Genomic DNA, 15668 nt, shown 5'->3' with positions numbered 1-15668 from the left:
CCCTGACAACATATGTGAAAGAGTGGTTTTCCAGACACTGGACATCAGGAACTGGAGGACAGTGAGCTCTGAAACACAGGAAGTAAATGAAGTGAGCCCTACCATTGCCTCAGCTTACTGCCTTGAGAGCACGTCCAGGCAACATAGAGGGGAGGGACATAGGCACATGTGGTTGACTATTCAAGTTGAGAAGTTGAATAAGAATCCAAGAAGACCAAGATGGCTACAGCTAACAGAATAAAGTACTGGAGATAACAGGGCTCTGGAGAAATAGAACTTCAGAGATCTGCTTCTTCAGAGTACAGTAGTCCCCCCTTAGTAGTTTTGCTTTCTGCATTTTCAATGACCCACAGTTCACTATAGTCCTAAAATATTAAACGGGAAATTCTAGAAATAAACAATTCATGAGTTTTAAATTGTACACTGTTCTGAGAGAATGATGAAATCTCATGCTGTCCTGCTCTGTCCTACCTGGGACATGAACCATCCCTTTGTCTAGTGTCCATGCTATATGCCACCTGCCTGTTCATCACTTAGTAGCTGTGTCTATTATTGGATTGATTGTAAGGCACTGCAGTACTTGGGTTCAAGTAACCCTCATTTTACTTAATAATGACCCCGAAGTACAAAAATAGTGATGGTGGCAATTCAGATATGTGAAAGAGAAGCCACATAGTGCTTCTTTTAAGTGAAAAGATGAAAGTTCTTAAGAAAGAAAGAAAAAAATTTTGTATACTGAGCTGCTAAGATCTGTGGTAAGAATGAATCTTCTGTCAATGAAATTGTGAAGAAGAAAAAAGAAATTTGTGCATAGTATTAATAGATATATAGGGTTCGGTACTATCTGTGGTTTTAGGCATCCACTGGGAGTTTTTGAACATTATCACCCGCAGGTAAGGGGGACTACTGTACTGAGCAACCTGTACAATGAGGAAACTACCTGAGGCCAGGAAAGAACCATTGAGAGGATCAGAGGGAACAATCCTGATGTTCACACAGGGCAGGGAAAAGTGCCTGTTCCCACTAGTCAGACTTGAATCTCTCATTATTTAAAGAAAATTAGGTAGAATACTCATAATTGTCTTGCTTTAGTAGTTGGGAGTAATTAGCTGTAGGCTAAATGCTGCTGTAGTCCTACCTAACAAATCTTAAAAGTGAGACATAAGAGGATCAAAATGTTTCCAAGTAACTGTGTCCCAGAATAAAGCTCAAGGATATATATAGGAATACAAAAATATCCAGCACCCAAAAAGGTAAAATCCACAATGTTTGGCATCCAATCAAAAATTACTGGGCATACAAAGCAGCTAGAAAACACTACCCATAATAAGGGAAAAAACCCAACCAATTGAAACCAACCCAGAACTAAAACAGATGTTAGAATTAGCAGACAAAGACGTTAAAGCAGTTCTTAGAATTGTAGTCCATATGTTCAGAAGTTAAGTAGTGACATGGAAGATATTTTAAAAAGTCTGAAATCAAACTTCTAAGTATGAAAACTACAATGTCTGATATGAAAAATGTACTGGATGGTATTAGTGGAATAACATTGGGTGGGAGTAATAGTAAATACCCTGGATGGGATGAGACATTATAGAGAAAAAGAGTAGTGAAAAGATTAGCAATAGAAACTATCCAAAATAAAACCCAGAAAAAGGAATAAAATCAGAATAAAGAATACAATACAAATTATTGTAAAGAGCATCATTGGTTGTAGGATACCTTCAAGTAATATAATATATCTGTATTTGGAATCCCAAAGTAGAGGAGAGAGAGGGGACGAAAGGAAAATATTTAAAGATGCAATGGCTGTAATTTTGCCAAACAATGAAAACTATAAATCTGCAGACTCAAACACAATAAAGCCCAAGCACAGGAAATATAAAGAAAACTACACCAAAGCATATTGTAATCAAATTTCTCCAAACCAGTGATGAAGAGAAAATTTTAAAAACAGCCAGAAAAGTATCCACACATATGTAAGGATGAGCAAAGATAAGGATGACAGTAGTCTTCTTTGTCAGAAACAATACAAATGAGAAGACAGTGGAGAAGCATTTTTAAAGTGCTGAAAAAAAATTCAATCAAGAATTCTGTATCCAGCAAAAATATTTTTTGGAAACCAGGATGAAGTAAAGATGTTTTTATCAGACATAAAAAAACTTAATGAATTCATCACCAGTAGACACTTCCACACACAAGAAATGTTAAGGAAAGGCAGAAGGATAACTATGCCTAATGGAAATATGGACCTACACAAAGGAATGAAGAGTATTAAATATGGTAACTATATGGATAAATATATATGATTTTTTCTTATTATTTAACTGTCTTAAAGATAATGAACTAGTTGAGCAAAAAAATATTACTATACTGTTGGGTTTATATCACTTATAAAAATAAGATGTGTGACTAAGGTATCATAAAGTCCAAGAGCGGAGAAATGGGAGTATACTATTGTAAAATTCTATTAATAATATTATACATAATATGGTGGTATAATATCATTTGATATTGGATTGAGATAAATTAAGAGCATATACTATAAACTCTAAAGCAATCACTAAAATAAGAAAACAAAGATATGTATCTAATTAGCCAATGAGAGATAAAGTGGAATCATAAAAATAATTATCCAAAAGAAGTTATAAAAAGAGTAAGAAGAGGACAAAGAGCAGATTAGACAAATAGAAAACAAGTAGGAAGATCATAGACTTAAAACTAAAGTATCAGTTATCACATTAAGTATAAATGGCCTAAACAATGTAATTAAAAGGCAGAGGTTGTGAGATTGTAAGACCCAAGTATATTCTGCCTTTATATAAAAAGACACAAATAGCACAAAAGTAAAAGGATATAAATTGGCATACCATACTAACACTAATCAAAAGAAAGCTTGAGTGGCTATATTAATATCTGACAAAGTAGATATCAGAGCAAAGACAGGGATAAAGAAATTTCAGAAATAAAGTTCATTTCATAATGACAAAGTGGTCTATTTATCAAGAGAATATAATAATTCTTTACATTTATGCACCAAAATACATGAAGTAAACTGCAAAATTATTTTGAATCCACAATTTATTTAGAGGCATTAATATCTCCTTAACAATTGATGGAATAAGTAGATGTAAAATTATAGGGAAAAGAACATTTGTACAACACTATCAATCAACTTGACGTAACTGGCATTCCTTGAACATAGGCAAATACACATCCTTTTTAAGTGCACACAGAACATTTATGAAGATAGACCATATTCTGGGACAAAAACAAGCCCTAATAAATTCAAAAGAATTCACATCACACAAAGAATGTTCACAGACCACAATGGAATTAAATTAAAATGATGTTTTTGTTATTTTATTATTCTTTTAATATCTTTAGAATTTGTAATGATATCGCTTTAATTTTTGATATTTGTAATTTGTGTTTTCTCTCTCTTTTTTTTTTTTTTCCTAACCGGTCTGGCTAGAGGTTAATACATTTTATTAATCATCATCATTGATATTTTCTATTGTTTTTCTGTTTTCTATTTCATTGACATCTGATGTTTATTATTTCCTTTATTCTCTTTGTTATTGGGTTTAGTTTGTCTTATTTTTCTAGTTTCTTAAGGTGAAAGTTAAGGTCATTGGCTTGACATTTTTTTTTCTTTTTTAATATAGGCATTTAATGCTGTAAATTGCCCTAAAGTACTGGTTTAACATGACAAAAATTCTGATATGTTGCATTTTTATTCACATTCTGCACAAAATTCTTTCTAATTTCTACTTTGATGTCTACATTGACTTAAGGGCTATTTAGAAGTGTAATGTTTAATTTCCAAATATTTGGGGATTTTCCAGAGATAGTTGAAATGTTAGTTCTCCAGGTTGATCCATAGATTGAATGCAATCCCAATTAAAATCCTAGATGCTTTTCTCATAGAAATCAACAAGCAGATTCTAAAACTTATATGAAAATGCAAAACATCCAGAGTAGACAAAGCAAGTTTGAAAAATAAGGGAAAAGTTGGAGGACTACACAGTAGGCCTGATTACAGGACTTATTATAAAGCTATAGTAGTCAAGGCAGCATGATATTAGCATCAACATAGACAAATAGGTCAATGGAATAGAATTAAGAATCCAAAAATAGATCCGCATGTATATGCACAACTCATTTTTGATGAAAGGCAAAGGAAACTCCATGGGAAAATGATAGTCATCAACAGATGGTGATGGAGCAAATGAATACCCATACGCAAAATAATGAATTTCTAACTATACTTTATATCATTTATAAATGTCTCAAAATGGATCATAAACCTAAATGTAAAATATAAAACTATTAACTTCTAGTTAAGAGAATATAGGAGAAACTCTTTTTGATCTTGGGTTAAGCAAATAATTCCAAGATATGACACCAAAAGCACCAATCATAAAAGAACAAATTGATAAATTATACTTTATCAAAATTAAAAACCTCTATTCTTCAAAAGATCCTATTAGGAGGATAAAAAGACAATTCACAGATTGGGACAATATTTGCAAGGCATATATCTGTTAAAGGACTTATTTCTAGATTATATAAAGAATTCTCAATATTCAATAATAAGAAAACAAACAACCCCATTAAAAACATGCAAAAAATTTGAATAAAAATTTCACAAGTAGCAAATACACACATTAAAAGATCCTTAACAGATCTTTGACATCGTTAGGGAAATGAAAATTAAAAGCCAAACTTAAAACCATATTGAGGTAAAACAAAATAAAGCTTATATGAGGGGAGAAGATGATGTTATGCTTGTATATTACAGCCACATAACAATTCCTTAGCTCTGTATTTCACAGAGCTGTGAAGCTGTTGTGTCACGGCTGTCACAGCACAGCTTTATCAGCTCATTTCCTCATTGAGGAAATGGTATTTCTTATGGTCACACTTCCTAAGTATTTCTTAAGATGCTCATGACCTCCTCTTCAGGATCTTAATAAAGGAAAAATGGAGGAGGCAGTGGAGCCAGTATTCTTGTTAGTTTGCATAGAACAACTAATTGTGATCAAAAGGTTTGTTGTGTACATTAGAGGAATTTGCCTATGATGGGATTCTTGACAAGGCTGATGTCTCATGGCCTTGACTTGCTACAGGGCTCACAAGGGTCACCTGAAGAAATGAATGTGTTTTTCCCATTTTCTTTATAGATGATTCTATCCAAAGTTAGTCTGGATGGAACACATAAATAAATTTGGAATGAATGACTCTGAGTTTGTTAGATATTTTTTGTACTATCATTTAACATAATAGATCTACCAAGTTATTAATGAAAACCGTAGAAGGATACATCTGAACCTTACACTTACTTGAGTTGTACTTAATGTTCATAATGTTCATATTTTGAAAAATTTTGGTTAGTCGCCTAAAGGATGGGGCATTTTGACCTACTCTGCAGTGAAGCTGGTAGGGAAAGATATATGGGGCCGTTGCAAACGTGGAGGTGAGCCCCGCTCTGCAAATCCAGGGAGCAAACAGTCAAACAGCAGCAGGCTGTGTGTAGAGCCGAGGCACGCGTATGTCTTGGCCATGGCGATCGTTTCTGTCTTAGGTTCATGTCCAGATTTGAGAAACAATGAATGTGCCGGCACATTGTCATTATTCAGGAGGTGTGCATTCACTGGTTCACTGAGGCTGTGGTCAGTTTTCATATCTGCATAAGCATCTGTGGTCAAGTTTTCTCATCCCAGGGAATCATACTCATCTATTCTTTCTTTCAACAGTTTCCCCCCTGCTACTTAGGATAATAGTTTGGGGCTGTCTTTATACACCAGAATAAATAAGAGCCCTATTTTAGATCCCTCAAAACCTTCCTTGCAGTTGATGCCTCATTTTATTGCCTCACTGTTCCAATCTCTGCTATGTCTTCCCACCGGGCTCTGGTTATGACTTGTAGTTGACACACTGTATCAATGCATTGGTCTGTACAGAGACATAGCAACACTTGAACACACTTACTCACCTCCAGCACACTCATAGTTGAATTAATGTTATACACCCTAGATGTGGAAGATTTTACAGGGCATTTTGCATTCAGTTAATACTTTTCCCAATTTCTGAAAGATTGATTTGGTTCTAAGGAACTATCAACATGATTTTCATCAGAATTCTAATGGATTCACAATTTTTAGAGGACGGTGGTTTTAGTGGCCATTTTAGTTCAAACTTCTGCCCCAATTTATGTTGCGTAAGCAATACATAAGACAATTTAGTAACATAAGAGGTTTGGCATCTTGAGAATTCTTGCCATAGGAATTTTTAAGTGACATCCACTTTGTGATTCGTCATTTTGTTCTGTGAGAACTGTCTCTTCTGGGAAACACACAATTCCTTCACCTGGGGGCTTAGGATGCTATGTGATGATTAGATTCAGAGGCTTGCTGATTAGCAAGTAGAGCCCCACACAGTGGCAGAATAAGGACTTCCATATTGACAGCGAAGGAAGAGTTGACTGTGCTGCAGAGGATTTGTTGACACCGATATGAATACTTGTGACCAATTCATAGTTTTGACTGCCAATTTACTAATGAACAATGTGAAATATATACTCCATGTACACCAGAATGCTCATGTGCATCACATATGTTGTTATCTTGGAGTAGGTTATTATTCTTGTTTCCTTTCAGTCATCCTCGATTGCTTTCTGGGCCTTAATCTTGATGCAACTTTGTTGGCCTTAAGGCAGACATTCTCAAACTTTTGTATATCATTATTTTTTGTTCATCTTAGTCTACTAGATTTTCACAATCTTTACACACCCCCAAAGATATGCCAAGATCATGTGATGTGTAAATTAGACCAAGGATGATGAACAGTTCTGGGCACACTAGCTGTTACCCTGTACTTTTCTCTCCTACCCAGACAGTGCTACCATAACAATAATCTTTTCTAATTAATGTTAAAAATTAAGCCTTTGTAACTTCAGTGCTTAACTGTTTTTAGTAATGAATGATTTGTAATACACATTACTGTTGGTCATGCCACTGAAGTCAACATCTGCTGACTTGAGGCAGTTTCTACAAGTAGATAATCCCATCCCTTGGCTTGTGTACTTGTCCCCATCTCAGAGGATGACATCATTTCTCTAGTTCTAGAAAGGTATCTTTTTGTAGCCTTCTATGTATTGACAAAAAGTAGCTTGTTTCTGTAGTGAAGGAATTGCTCTCCACATGAGAATCCAGCATCCTTGTAGGTTATTTTCCATGAGTGTAGAGGGACCGAACATCTGGAGTGCTCTGGGTCCCAATTAAGATAAGTCATCATAACAACACATGTTCTAACTAATGTCTCATTTCTCTTAGCCATTTGTTCATGAAAACTCCTGCGACCCATTTACTTCATTAACCTAGTTATATGGATTAGCACATGGGACTTCAACTGAAAGTAAAAGCTGTGGCTTAGCACAAAGACACATGAAATATTTGGTGTTTATAAAGCATTTTAAAACCTCATTTTTTCAGGTAGTCTGACAAGTGTCTACTCCACTCCAGTGTCCTTGTCCAAGGTGAATAACAAAGTCAATAAATGGAGAAGGGAATTCCAGTGGTATTTTTGGATGTCTGTTATTCTCATGTATCTGGTTGAAACCTCGTTAATTAGACTCTAAAAGGTTTTGTTGATTAAACAATTAGATTCATATACGTCAGTGTCATTTTCTAGTTAATTTTGGAAGCTGTGTTGTGGGTTGACCCAACAATAAGAGATACTGTGAATTCAGCAATGTTGAAACCCAACATAATTGTTGTTTGGATGGACTTTGAGAATGTCTATTAACCAATCCATTATATGTGGGTGGGAAGTGGTCAAATGGGGTTAACCTGAAAAGCCTCCTTGTTCCTTTTTTGCTATGGACTCTTGGGAGCATGGAAGTACAATGCCAGTTACTTACTCATGGTTCTAGCATTAATGAGTCATGGTGAATCAGAACAGTTAGCTCTTTTGGTTACAAACATCCATTTCAAACCAATGCATTTTTTATATGGTTTTAGGGTTAGTGACTGTCCTTGTGATTTTAAAGGAGATTTATAATGAGTATCCCCATGGATTATAAATGCAACTACCATTGTGCTCTTGTCGATTTTTGTGTTCTTGAAATTTATATATGTAATATCAAAACAGCAACTGAAATTATATCCATATACATACACACATGCACACATATATAATATGATGAAAGATGGGTGGGTTTAAAAAAATTAAATTGTGTTTTACTAAGGAAAACTAATGTCAATTCATACTTTTTATATAGCTATTTATATCTCAGTCTCTTACCAAATAACCACACAGTAGAAATATCAAATAAAATCATATTATGCATTCTTTGATAATGGCAAAATCAATCTTTTTAAACAATTTTTCCCTTGCAATTATTGGTATATAAGCTTTCATTGTTTCATTCCATCTTCTAGACATTTCGTTACACTCTTAATGTACCATTGTATTTTAAAAGAAACCCGGCATGACAGAGAGGATTAAAATTTTGGAACTGCTGGGGAAAATGTGATTTTTCTTTTTTGCTTAATACTGATGTTCAGGGTTTTTAAAATAAAACTTTTTTAGTAATCATAAAATAAATATTTTCCCCCAGAAAAATTACATTTTGTCAGATTCTGTGCAAGGGATTAGAGAAACACAAGTAACAATACATTTGTCAAAAGAAACTCTATTAACTTGATAAAAAAATTATTTAAAATAACAGCTGCCTTTGAAATAAATATGTGCCAAAGCTAAGACCTAGGACTGTCTACATTGTTTATGCTGTTCCTTGTCTAGACACCCACATGCTGGAAAAGCTGTTAAAAATGCAGTATCAAGCAAGTGTTCAAGCTCCCCGCTCTAAACTTATTCTTAGCATTCCCCACTGAAGGGCACCCTGATCTCCAAATGACGACATTTGTGTTTCCTGAGTATCAGCGCTCTATAATGTGTGCTATTTTTATTCTATGCCCTGGAGCCATGGTGAAAATATGAGAAGATGTTTGTTTGCTTTTCTTTCATTCATTCTGAATCATTTGCTGCTTTTCCTGCGCTAATACAATTGAGAAAAACGTGACGAGCAGTCAGAACCTTTCGGGTCTAAAATCCAAGCCTCACTTACTTGTTCCAAAGGACTTTCATTATAGTCCCTGGCTGCTTCTTGAGTTCGTAGATTCAAAGACTGAGCAGAAACAAAACTCTTCTGTGCAGACAGAAGTGCTTAACTCTACCCTCACCCGCACCTCTGTGAATCAGGGTTGCTGAGTTATCCCCAGAGAAGCTGTAAGGAGTTGCTGATACCTGACTTTTAGTTACCTGCTGAGTGGCCCAGGCCCTGGGGATACTTACAGAATTTTAATTATTTCCTTAGGTGTTAATGTACTAAGTTTTTGAAACAGAGCATAATAGCAGTAAGATACCTTGGGCAGTGTGGGACAGAAGAACAGAGACAGTTATGAACATATTTTAAGCTTGGAAAGAAAGAACACGCTAAATAAAGGAAAAGAAAGTAGCAAAGGTAGAGGAAAAAAGTTTAGCACCATCGTTATTCTCAGTGGTAGCACACGCAGTGGATTGAAAGGGAAGACAAAGAAAGAGGGCAAGCATTGAACCTAAGAACTACCATCCTTTGTACTGTTCTTATTCTGTGTTTTTGGATCAAATGGGTAAATTTTAGGAGATGATGGCATAGGCAAGGTTTTAGGAAGTTATAGTCCTACAAACTTCATCTATCTATTTATGTAATCTATGGTGGAACAATAAATAACCAGAATGTTTTGTTTTAGCAGTGCTGTAGCATTGATGTTATGTGTGGTGAAATTAAATTTAGAATAATCCTACTATAATCATATCCTGTATTGTTTGAGGCAAGAAGAAAGCATGCACACATTGAAAATAGCCCTTTAAAATAGCTGCCATGTACTTGTGACCTAGGACAGTAAAGTCTGTGCCTGGATAAAACCTAATAGCTATCTCTAAAATAATGTTTTTTGTTAATATGTTCTTATTATTAAAAAACAAAACCAGGACCCATTCATGTGCCTAATAGAAATCCTACTTGACATTTAAAATTGGGTTTGGTTTCCCTACATTTGTTCTTCTCTGTTTGTTTTTCTATTTAGCTTTTTATAACTCTTTCGGTTGCTGACTGCGTCACTTTGTTGTTTTCGTAGAAAGTTGACTCCACAGGGAGCTAGAGTGGAGTTCTTGGGACTTGCAACTCTAGCTTTGAATCCCAGCTCTGTCCTTAGCCAAGTCCCTTACTTCTTTGAGTTTAGGTGATAGTTGATCAGGCTGTAAAAAAAATCAAACCCAAGAAAGATGAAAAAGAAACGTGTTCAAAATGTTTTGTAAGCCCAGTGATAGAGTCTCATGAGGGCTGCCTCACTGACTCTCCATTTATGATCCAGGAATAAACACTGTGACTGATAAACACATTTTTAGAGTTAAGTCACATTAACTTGAACTTGAAGCTTATTCCAAAACCACTGTCTTTAAACCAAATGATTATAAGACCCATACTTACCTGCAGGAGAAGCATGAAATGGTGGAAGAAACAAGGCCACATGGTTTTAAATCCGTCGCCCATTTCTCCAAGTGAAGTTGCTGAAACGTTCTTTATGGTTCGTTCCCTTGGAGTAAATACATTTCTGTGAATTCACGCACCACAGGTTTTCACTTGAGAATTTAAAGCCACCACAGCTGTACCTTGTGAGAAGTAAGAAGGGGCAGGTGAGGGGATGACACTTGCTGGAATATTTTCCTGAATTATCCCAAGATGGGGCAAGGTAGTTTCCATTTCAGCTCTTCAATCACTCCTGAAAGAGTGGGTGGATTTAACCACTTTTTGTGGCCTTCAAGAAGCCAACACAGAGTCAATGAAATTCAAAGCAGCGATTGCAGAAATAGTCATGCGTCTCAGTGAAATACAGAGTGGCCTCTTACGCTTTTCTTCAGGATCCTCATTTTCACATCCTTTGTAGTCTTGCTGAGGCTTGCTCAATTTCAGTTTAAACACTGAAAACAAATACACAATAGCAAAACACCAGAAAGCAAATACGGGACGTGGAGTGGGTCAGGCCTGATCTACAAACCATGTCAAAGCTGCCTGGGGAGCAGACGTCCTTCTCGGGCAGTCAGTCCCTCCACAACTGGGCTTCTTCATAGGGAATATAATTTTTTTTGACATAGCGTACTTTGCTATTGAGTAAAATATACAATCAATGTATTTATGATTTTAATTTGTATTTCATGCTTTCAAAGTCAAAGTTAGAAAAAGGGCAGAAGGAAACTTCCTACTTATTGCCACACGTTATGTGTCCCATCTACCTCATGCTTTTTCAACACTTCTTTTTGATTAAGAAATTATTGGGCATGTGCTATGTGCCAAGCATATTGCATTACTTGCAAGAAGTGTTAAAAAAATAGATAAAGGAAATATTTTCTCCTCTCTCAAGGACTCTACAGTCTGAGTTGGAACATCATCCTGCAGATAGCTATGATACTAGGCACCTTAGGGTAAGTGCCCTAAGAGATTCATAAACACAAGTTACTTTAAGAGAGTTTGTGTTTGGAAAGCCAGGGATGGTCTCTCAGGTCACAGTGCCAGCTACAGAACACATGCCTCTTACTCTTTTACTGTTGGCTGTTCTTAGTGACAATGAACACGGGCACAACTTACACACAGAGCTTGCTTTATATCCCCCTCCTTCCACCCCTTAACTCAAAGATGGGGGCAGGGTGGAGAGGCATAGCCGGAGGGAACAGTCCAACATCTCACCTCCTTTTGTTTCACCTCCTTCTCTCATGGGCAAGTTATCAGTGCTAGTATCAGAGTAAAGGAGTTAGTCGGAAGCCTTTCTCTTCTTTGTTATTTTTCCCAGATGAGCTGATGGAAGGTAAACATAACATACAGTTAAGAGCAAAATAAAAAAACAAGAATAGCAGCCAGCCTGGATCAATGACCCCCGGAAAATTGAGAATTGACTGTGATTGCAATAGATCAGAAGGGGCTCTCCTGTCTCCCAACTAGTTTTCTGCCTAGTTTCAGCTAAATTTTATTTAGGAGAGCATCTTAGTCTTTAAAGTTGAATGGGAAACTTTGCATGTTCTGTGAAGACTCCTAATATCTCTGTGGATGATAGTGTCACCCTTCTTAAAGTCCAAACCACTGTACTCCTGGCCCTTTGGAGCCCTGCCTAGGAGGGAACACTTGCTAACCATAAGGCATGATGACTTGCAGAGCATGCAACACCAGTGGGAAGCAGCAATACAGTGGGGTTTGTTGTTGTTTTAAATTCTGTCCAAGACCATTGAGGTTATATAGGGTAGAGTATGCCAGGTGAAAAAAATCCAATATTGTCTTTTTCCATTAACTTAGTCCTGTTTCCATCCTTGTCTTCTTTCTCCACCCCCTCACTCTGGGTCCAGTGGAGAATTCAGGTGACTCACCCTTCTGCACAATGATGTTTGGATAGGACACATCTTGCTTTAAATGTCTCTGGGAAGCTTCTGAGGGTGGAGCAAGAATGCTGAGAGAGAGGAATATTGCTTTTGCTATGGAAACAGTTGGGATAAGAGGAAACTGATTTCTTCCAGTCCCACTGACCCTGGAGACAAATTGGCCAGATCTGGCAGCAAATCTGTCATCTTGATTTCAAAATAAGGTGGCTTAGTCCCCATATTGCATGAACCGAATATTTGATAATCTAGTTTAGAGCAACAATTAAGATTTCAAATAGGCCGGGTGCGGTGGCTCACGCCTGTAATCCTAGCACTCTGGGAGGGTGAGACGGGCGAATTGTTTGAGCTCAGGAATTTGAGACCAGCCGGAGCAAGAGTGAGACCCCGTCTTTACTAAAAAAATAGAAAGAAATTATATGGACAGCTAAAAATATGTATAGAAAAATTAGCCAGGCATGGTGGCACATACCTGTAGTCCCAGCTACTCGGGAGGCTGAGGCAGGAGAATTGCTTGAGCCGAGGAATTTGAGGTTGCTGTGAGCTAGGCTGATGCCACGGCACTCTAGTCAGGGCAACAGAGTGAGACTTTGTCTCAAAAAAAAAAAAAAAAGATTTCAAATGATGTTTAAAGTTCTGCACTGAGATTTTCCCTTATGGGTAGAATGAATCGTGTTGCAAGGGCGACCACAATGACCAGTATTGAAAAGCTCTATTGGTCCTCTCCGCCCCTCGCCTATTTTTGTCCCCCAGATTTTCTTCTCCTCAGACCTGGAGGGTGGAGAGGGGGAAAGGCAGCATTGACACTTTTCTTTTTCTTTTTCTTTTTTTCAGATTCAGAAGAGTAAAAAAGACCTCATATACAATAAAAGAGGCTGCCAGTGTCTTGCATCATTTTAGCTGAGCTTCTTCATTCTCCTTCTTCTCCTTCTTCCACAAAGACCCATATCTGGAGAAGGTGTACAGCTTTCAAAAACAAGCCCCCTCCACTTGGCCTTCTCTCATTCTATCTCCTCCCAGGGGATGACTCTTTGGGGGCTGGTTCGAGGTATTAGAACTCGGAGGGATTTTCCCCTGAGCCAACAAAACAACCTGGGATTTTTTGCACAAATAGAAACAAAACATGAAGGGACTTCCTCAAAATCCTTTGCTAATGACCTGGCTTTGAAGGCACCTGTCTGGCCTGGTGAGAATGGACATCCTGGATGTGCTGGGAGAGGCCTGAAAAAGCCATACACACAGTAATTGCCATTTTACTACTGTCAATGCCGTTACCTTAAATGCTGTTATTTTTGCACTGGCTCCTGATGGTGGATACGGCCACGCGGCCCTTCATTGCAGCCGAGATGATGCTTCCGATCTCTGGTTCCTTTCCTGAGTCAGGAACATTTGTTTTCTCCAGTTTCCATTCAGACTTAAAATTTGTTCTTATGCTTTTTTTTTTCCATTTATATATGAAATTCTGTTTGTACTTTTTAAAGGAGATTATTCTACAGGAATCTGTTTCTGATGCTTAATTTATTTTATCTGTGCATTCATTAATATAAACCTGAATGTTTCTGCTGATGATCATACTGTTTGGGGGAGGGAACCCCATTGTTCTCACCGGGTAGCATCCATAACTAAGGAGTCACTGAAATTTTTTACCACTGGCTGGTCCTTTTCTTTTGAATATTTGTGATTTGACTTCATCACTCTTCTTTTTATTCAGTAAAGTGCTAAGGGAATTAGTATCAGGGAGATATGTCAGGTAATTCTTTGTGTTTTAGTAAGTCTTTGAAAATACCAGGTAGGAGCTGATTAATAGCACAAATGGAAAATAAGACTAGTAGATGTAGCATGGAAAGAGAATAATGATACGGTCCCCGGAAACCAAATGAAAACTGGGATCCGGGGGAGTACAAGTCAAGTGTGATTTTATGGGTCTAAATGGTATGATTTGGATAAATGTGGTTCTTAAAATGTGTTTGTGAGTCACAGAGGAATCTCTGAGTCCCTCCCAAGAGGAAATCATGTGAATATGCTGGTGATGAAGTGGGATCAGCAATAGGAAGAAAGAGCTGGGCAACGGGCTTAAGTGCTTTCCCCACCGGAGATTTCACTTCTGCGTTAAAAAGCACAAAAGACAGATATTTTAAAATCCCTTCATTTCTAGGGCAAAAATTGGTATTTCGTCAGACGAGAAAAAGAGAGACTGTATGTGGTCTACAAGGCCTTTTGCCTCACTGAAATGTTCCCCAGCAGAAAGATTTGGAGAACTTTGTTGTGCAGAATGTATAGCAGCGTGCTGGTATTTGAACAGATTTCTTCAGTTAGCTCTACATTTTGTCTCGTAATAACACTTATGTTTTTCTGTTTCCTCCTTGCTTTCCTAGCAGTGGTCACAAATCCAAATGAGTTCAGGGGCCTAGCAGGTCAAGTAAATGAGAAAAGCCATGTCATGTCACAGTTATTGGGATAAATGGCCATTCTTAATGGGCTTTGGCATTAGGGAGACAGCAAGAGCAGTAGGGGCTGTGAACAATTGGAGATGGGGGGTGGGTGGGGGTGGTCAAGTAAACACAGGAAGTCTGTGTTCAGCTACTGGATTTGTGCTATGTAGGTGTGGACATCTCAGATACCTAGGATTTTATATAAGCCCTCTCTAAATTTTTACATACTGGCAACTATTAGGATTAATAACCAGAATCTTACAGTGTGCTGTCAAACAAAACATGCTTATGAGCTCCATTCAATCAGGTTGCAAAGTATGTTCTTAGAGGTGGTATGATTTTGTATAGGTATTAAACACAACCAAGTATATGTCCGTTCTTGACCTTGGAACCTGGACCTTTTACCCCATTTCTATTCTGTATTTTTGTATGTGGAGTTGTTTGGCTAGCCAAAATAGAAAGTCTACACCTTCCATTTTATAATCAAACAGGCAACACCAAGCAATATTTAAAAAAGAAACAGGAATATAGCCATTTTTTTCTAGCACCAATAAAGATGGAAATGTTTTTCATTTGCTTTAAGTCAATTAATCAGCTGAAAAAGAATGGGAAGAGAATGTCATTCAGTATAGAACTTCACCTAGAACTCTCAGTGAGAAAAAAGCAAAAGCTCCATGTAACTCACTCTTAGGTTTAAATCCTTAAAAAGTGTTTTGAAGGGACATTGAGTAAAAATGCAAAGTTATCTATTTACAGAATATAATA

At 37.0% G+C, this 15668-nt stretch overlaps 1 protein-coding gene across 7 annotated transcripts in view; it reads left to right on the top strand.

Annotated features, from left to right (window-relative positions):
• Nucleotides 1-15668, top strand: part of PDE1C (phosphodiesterase 1C) — a 483316-nt gene that overhangs the window by 437378 nt on the left and 30270 nt on the right. For 2 of the 7 annotated variants that reach the window (XM_045564392.1, XM_045564393.1), the window contains one exon: nucleotides 13306-13975. The exons of the other annotated variants lie outside the window; for them this stretch is intronic. In XM_045564392.1, the coding sequence (XP_045420348.1) occupies nucleotides 13306-13319 (14 nt within the window). In that variant the 3' untranslated portion in view covers nucleotides 13320-13975. Of the gene's footprint in view, nucleotides 1-13305; nucleotides 13976-15668 lie in introns of those variants that run through there. 7 annotated transcript variants of the gene reach the window in all.

This window comes from Lemur catta, chromosome 11 (genome assembly GCF_020740605.2).
Source record: "Lemur catta isolate mLemCat1 chromosome 11, mLemCat1.pri, whole genome shotgun sequence".
NCBI lineage: Eukaryota > Metazoa > Chordata > Mammalia > Primates > Lemuridae > Lemur > Lemur catta.
The sequence above is the reverse complement of the archived record's forward strand: the minus strand, read 5'-3'. Positions and strand labels throughout refer to the sequence as shown.